The following is a 7,050-nucleotide window of genomic DNA, read 5'->3' on the forward strand; positions in this document are numbered from 1 at the left end:
GTGTCCTTGATTTACTAGATGACCACAAAAAAGTCATTTCTCTTCTCCACGTCTCATTTTAAGCATTCAGGGAAGGGTGAGCCCTAAATCGATTTTCAAGCTACTTGTTCTGGTCAAGCGGCCCGTTTCAAACCAAGAGTGGGCAAGCCTCTGAACTTCTCAGCGTTTGCCTCCTCCCCTTGAGCGGGGAATGATATCGCTAACCCCCTCCTATAGTGGTGGTCAGAGTTCAACAGGATAACGCAGGCCAGGCCGTCTAGCATAGCGTCAGGTACACAGCAGCGGTTCAGAAACAGCTTTCCGCACCACCCGCCACACTACAGTCAGCGACCGCCCTTGCTACTCGGCGCAGGCGCGCTGGCGCCGCGACCGCCTCAGGTCCCCGGCTTCCGGTTCCGCCCGGACCCAGAGGCCGAATTGAGGCTAATGGCGGCGTGCGCGGAACTGGCCGGAGAGGGCGATGAGGAGGCCAGGAAAGAGGAGGAACCGCGAGTTCTGGAACCTGGGGCTGCCCCGTTTGGAAATTTTCCTCATTATTCCCGTTTCCACCCTCCGGAACAACGACTCCGCCTCCTGCCCCCGGAGCTCCTTCGACGGCTCTTTCCTCCCAAGGGCCCTGAGACAAGGCCGATCTTGGGGCTCGACGTGGGGTGTAACTCCGGGGTGAGTGGAGGGAGAGGGATCCGAACCCATGAACCTAGAGGTGGGCCGCTCCCACGCCCGCTGTGGTTCTGGCCCAGGCGTGAAATAACACCATTAAAAGTTACCACAAATGGGCTTAAAGCATACTAATGGCCGATTCTGCGCTCTTACGGTACCAGTCTACATGGGTCTCTCACTATCATCTTCATTAGGAATCTTGAGGAAGAATCCTGGACTGTGTTCCAAGCTTCCGCCCTCTAGACCAGACCCCAGATGAGAAGGGCCACTGTATCTGTATTTCCAGCACTTTGGTGACCTGTTGGCAAATGGGCCTCTAGGACCCACATTTGGGATCGTAAAGTTAGGGTTGGTTGGTTTTACTGGGAGAGATGAGACAGGGGTGACAGAATCACGCCTGGAATGAAGACTTATGTGTGCCTTTCATATGCAAGTCCAGGATGAATCCTGGGCCAAGTGCACGTGTATTTAAAAAGCAGTGCGCTGACAGGACAACAGAGACCAGTGGAGATGAATGAGGAAGTAAACATAGCATTCTGCTGGAGGGAGAAGCCACTCTTTTTACTACAAAGTATTTTTTAGGCATATAATGATTGTTAGTAAACTACATGCAAAATAAGAAAATGTCTCTCACCTATTTGTAGCCACAGGATTTCTTAAGGGAGAACGTAGTCCTAACCTATGATTGCAAATACTTCAAAAAGTTTTGCCCTCATTAGCCCAGGCCTGGTGGCACTTGCCTGTAATTCCAGAATTCTGAGTGGCTGACCCAGGAGTGATCACACTTTCCAGCTCAGTCTGAGCAATTTCGTGACTTAAAGAGACCCTGTCTCAAAAAACAAAAGCAAAATAAAACAAAAAGCTGGGATATATCTCAATACAGAGACCTTGGGTTCAATCTCCAGTAGCACACACACACACACACACACACACACACACACACTCACACACATACACCTAAAGCACTCTCGCTTCATATCCTCATCACTCCAGAGTAAGAGTTGAAGGGAGTGTGAAGACTTTTAGTGTGTTGATGGCCTTTAGCAGAAGAGACTTTGGTGGAGGATTGAAGTCCTTGAGGATCACAGCTAATAGGGGGAAGAAAACATAGCATACAGTTTAACGACTGGAATTACCAGATGAGTGGGTGTCCAGGAGTCCCCTGCAAACATTTCTTCACCTTGATGACAAAGGAAATCAGTAGGACAAAGCAATGGAAAAGCTTTTGGTGGGGGAAGGAGAAGAGGGTACTGGAGATTGAACTCCAGGGTCTTCACACTGAGCTACATCCCAGCCCCTTTTTACTTTTTATTTTGGGGCAGGGTCTTACTAAGTTGCCCAGCCTGGGCTCAAATGTGGAATCCTCTTGCCTCAGCCTCCCAGAGTGCTGGGATTACAGGCATGTACCACCATTCCTGAGTGCAGCCGCACATTCTAAGAAACTTCCTATTTTTGCACTTGGAAAAAAATTATATTTGATGAAGAAAAAAAATTCAAAATACAAGCATATATAGTTGGTCTTCCATATCCTAGGGTTCTTCATCTGTGGATTCAACAGACTATGGGTTGAAAGTGAAAAAAATTGTGACTGTATTGAACATGTATCAGCTTTTTTCTTGTCACTAGTCCCTAAACAATACAATCAAGGGCCGGGGATTTAGCTCAGTGGTGCTGCCACCTGCCTTGCAAGCACAAGGACCCAAGTTTGATCCCTGGTACAAAAAAAAAATACAGTCAAAACTATTTATGTAGCATTTACATGGAAGTGGGTATTATAAGTAATCTAGAGATATTATTAGATACATTAGAAAGTATATTAGATATATATGGGTTATTTGCAAATACTGCACCATTTTATTTAAAGGACTTGAGCATGCTTGGGTTTTGTTATTCTTAGGAGTCCTGAAACCAGTTCCTCATGGATAACAAGGGATGATTAGTAAAAAATTAAGTCTCTATTCCCAATCCTAAATCCTCCTTTTGCTCCAGTGTGACACCAACATTTATAATTGCTTAGGTTTCCATCCTTTGTATACCCAGCACTTGGGTTTATGTAAGCATTGTCCTTCTGTTAGTTTTACAAATAGCACACCATTTTGGACCTTCTCATTTCACTGGAGAACATTTGTGTCACTTTTATTTTTTTATGGTGCTAGGGATTGAACCCAAATTCTTGAGCATGTTAGCCATACTTAGTGCAACTGAGCTCTACCCCAGCCCTATGACTTGTTTTAAACAGCTTTATAATATTATATTGTATAGGTGTGCTGTATTTTGTTTTTGTTTTATTTTTTGAGACAGTGTTTTGCTATATAATCCAGGCTAGCCTAATATTTTCATCAGTTTTGATGCCTCAGCCTCCCCAGTGCTGGGATTACAGAAGTGTGCAACCATGCCTGATTGATATACTATAATTTATAGGTGCCTTTTTTTTAATCTATAAAAACTCTTAGGCCCGGCAAATCAGGATCTTAGCAAAATGAGTTCTCAAATCTGTCTTAAACTTCCAGGAGACTCCAGGATTAGGAAATTTAGGGTGTCAAGAATGAATAGATGTGGTAGACGAGGGATTTTGTGATGAAATGATTAGTCAAATGTGGAACCACAGCCAAAATCAGAGAGCAGCAGGAAAACAAATAAATGGAGAGGTAGAGAAAAAATTAAGCTGCATAGTAATGGGGCCTTGCTACTCAGTGTGATTTTTTTTTTTAACTACAAAATTGTCATGAATTGGCATATCATCAGTAATACAGTCTCAACCCTTACCACCATCTACTAAATGAGCATCTGTACTAAAGATGATCCCATTGCTACTCAGTGTGATTTTTTTTTTTAACTACAAAATTGTCATGAATTGGCATATCATCAGTAATACAGTCTCAACCCTTACCACCATCTACTAAATGAGCATCTGTACTAAAGATGATCCCAGGCTGGGGATTTAGCTCAGTGGTTCCACCACCTGCCTTGCAAGTGCAAGGACCTGAGTTCAATCCCTGGTACCAAATAAAAAAAGATGATCCCTAGGGGATTTATACACCCAATTTGAGAAGCTTGGTATAGAGAAAAGAATGTCATGTCTTTCTGTGTACTGACCATGTGGCATTGTACAAGTGAGTCACTTGCCTCTGAATCAGGTTTTTTTGGTACCAGGGATAGAATTTGGGACCTTGTGCTTACAAGACGGGTGGCAGCACCATTGAGCTAAATCCCCAGCCTTGAGTCAGTTTTTAAATATAGTTGTTTTAACTATTCCACACATACAAAAAAATACATAAGCATATGTCTGTAGTTTATGACAATTATTATAAAGCAAATACTTTTATGAACTCTGCCAGATCAAGAATAAAACACTTGTCTGTACTCCAGTAGCTTCTCATATACCTTCTCCTGTTCATAGCACCCCTTCTTCATCCAGAGGTAAAAACTAGCCTTAATGTTTTGTGCCTTTGGGGCGGGTATTTTTTGAGACAGGGTCTCACTATGTAGTTCAGACTAACCTGGAGCTCACTGTGTAGCCCAGGCTATTCTCGAACTCACAGTGATCCTCCTTCCTCAGCCTCCCGAGTGCTGGGATTACAGACATGCGCCACCATGCCTGGCATTCCTGCCCTTTTTTTTTTTTTTTAATAGTTTACTGTTTTTCTATCCTTAATGTTTAATTTTACCTATTGTAGACTTCATTTAAGTGGAAGCTTGCCATATATTTTCTATTGTAGCATGCTTTATTTAACCAGCAATATATGTTTGTGAAAATAATCCATGTTGTTGCACTGAATTCTCCCCCCTCCTCTCTTTGAGACAGGGTCTCGCTATATATAGTTCAGGCTGGCCTTGAACTCACTATCTAGCCCAGGCTGGCCTCCAGGTGATCCTCCTGCCTCAGCCTCCTGGATGCTGGGATTACAGAGTTAGTTTTAATGGTCATAGGAATCAAAGAAAAAGGAGGTGGTCACAGTTAAGAATCAAAAGGATGCTAAGATGATAAAAAATCATAGATCATTGTCACCGCCTACCTCGAAAGAGCAATGGCCCAAGTTTGATCCTGGGTACCAAAAATAAGAAGAAAAAACAAAAAATCATAGATCACTGGATTTGTCTAGAATGGTGTAAAATACTATAATAGTACATAAGATCCTGAGATAATTGACAATGTGAAATAGGAAGAAAAGAGCTAAAGGTGTAGGGAAAGTGGGAAGGGTAGGGGAAAGGTAATAAGGGAAAAGAAAAAAATATGAGAAAATGAAACAATGGAAATAAAGTATTTGTAAATGGGGAGGGGAGAAGGGGGTGAAGGGAGGACAGGGATAAGGGGAAAAAATGAGAACCAAGACCTGTCGTGTAGAGGTACAAGATCCCAACAATGAATGTAACTGTACTGTATACCTAAAATGTACCAATAAACTAAAAAAAAATAATAAAGAGAATCATAATGAAGTGAAGTAAAAAAAAAGAAGTTCAGTAGTGACTTATTAGTGATAGTTATAGAAGTGCAGTAAGTGTCAGAAGAAGTTAGTATAATAGAAGAAAGATAGTGAAATTGAAAGCCATAGGATGAAGGCTGATTGGAAACTTTTTGGAATCCAGACTTCTCCGACTACAGGCTAAGAAACAGATTTTCATAAGATGGTGTAAAATTCCTCACTTATCTGTTGAGGGACACTGATTATGCTTCTAGATCCCTTGAGTCTGAGGTACTCAGAAAAAGATAATTACTAGCCTAATACACTGGGAAATGCTTGAGGTTTCTTTGCTGAGTCAGGAAAATGTAGGGAAGATGCATTATAGCCTGTGGTCCCTGGAGGGCGCTGAAATTCTGTTCCTGAAAAACTACAATTCCCTTGGCTTACAGTTTAGGAGTTTCACATTCCATAAAGGCCAAGGTTAAGTGGCAGGCTCAGAGGATGTGAGATCACTTGGTTGAGAGCTGCAATGACAAAGCTCTTTTGGATTCCTCTAGGATCTGAGTGTGGCTCTATACAAACACTTCCTTTCCCTACATGATGGGGAGAGCTCAGATGCCTCCAAAGAACTCCATTTCCTTTGCTGTGACATTGATCCAGTCCTGGTGGAACGAGCGAAAAAAGAATGTCCTTTTCCTGATGCCTTGACCTTTATCACTTTGGACTTCATGAATCAAAGGACCCGGAAGATTCTCTTGAGCTCTTTCTTAAACCAATTTGAATGTTCAGTTTTTGACATTGGCTTCTGCATGTCGATAACTATGTGGATTCATCTGAATCATGGGGACCAAGGCCTGTGGGAATTCTTAGCCCATCTTTCCTCTCTCTGCCACTACCTCCTTGTGGAGCCTCAGCCTTGGAAATGTTACCGGGCAGCTGCAAGGCGTCTCCGAAAGCTGGGACTCCATGATTTTGACCACTTCCGCTCACTCACCATCCGAGGTGACATGTCCAATCAAATTGTACAGATCTTGACCCAGGACCACGGCATGGAATTAGTGTGCTGCTTTGGCAATACTAGTTGGGACCGAAGCCTTCTGCTCTTCAGGGCAAAACATACCATGGAGACTTATCCAATCCCTGAATCACTGATAGAAGAAGAAAAAAAGAAACAGATTAAGATTCTGGAGGCAATGAGATGACAGGGCAGGAAAACCAGGAAAGAGAAATTAAAATGGTTTTACACTGAGAATTACTTTCACTATCTTGCAACAGTCAGACAGCTTCAAAACATTACAGAAGCTTTTGACAAAAAATATCCACGGCATGCAACAGAAAGAATCTATACTTTGTCCCATTGTTTGAGTCAACCCCTGAGGAGGATGAATTGTTTTGTGGTGCTGGGGATTAGAACCCACGACCTTGTGCAAGCTAAACAAATGCTTTACTGTTAAGCCACATCTCCAGCCTTTCAGAGTTATTTATTTTTGTTTTTGTTTTTTGAGACGAGGTCTCGCTTTGTAGTGCAGGCTGGCCTCAAACTCATGGCCATCCTCCTGCCTCAGCCTCCCAAGTGCTGTGATTACATGTGTGCATCACCACACCTGGCCCTTTAAGGGATATTATAAAGGTGAAGCTAGCCTTAGAATGTGTCAGTTCTCTAGGCTCCTTAAATCTGATCTTATTTCCCCAGGTGTTTTCTGGACTTTTGGGGCCTGCCTTTTGGAAAAAACCTCACAGTGCAGTCTAAAATGGAGAGTCACAGACGAGGCTAAAGGAAGTGGTTACTAGAGCGTGTCAAGTCTCTAACATAACCAGGCTGGGCATAGCACTGAGAAATACTAGAAAAGATGTATTAAGTAGCATTTAAAAGATGTTTAAAAGCTTTAAATTATGAACCCAGGGTGGTGATTCAGGTCTGCAGTAAGGCTTAGGGATCTATTTTGTTGCATTCTTTTATTGTGGTAAAAGATACATAACAAAAATT

General features: G+C 42.6%; 1 protein-coding gene across 1 annotated transcript; it reads left to right on the forward strand.

The window, feature by feature from the left end:
• The first annotated feature begins 395 nt into the window (after window positions 1-395).
• Bcdin3d (BCDIN3 domain containing RNA methyltransferase) lies at window positions 396-6,576 on the forward strand. Its single transcript, XM_010623639.3, has 2 exons — window positions 396-663; window positions 5,621-6,576. The coding sequence occupies exons 1-2, from the start codon at window positions 427-429 to the stop codon at window positions 6,263-6,265; spliced, it is 882 nt and encodes a 293-aa protein (XP_010621941.1). The 5' UTR covers window positions 396-426; the 3' UTR covers window positions 6,266-6,576.
• Window positions 6,577-7,050: the final 474 nt, after the last annotated feature.

Source organism: Fukomys damarensis, unplaced genomic scaffold (genome assembly GCF_012274545.1).
Source record: "Fukomys damarensis isolate Sample0158 unplaced genomic scaffold, DMR_v1.0_HiC HiC_scaffold_15, whole genome shotgun sequence".
In the NCBI taxonomy this organism is placed as follows: Eukaryota; Metazoa; Chordata; class Mammalia; order Rodentia; family Bathyergidae; genus Fukomys; species Fukomys damarensis.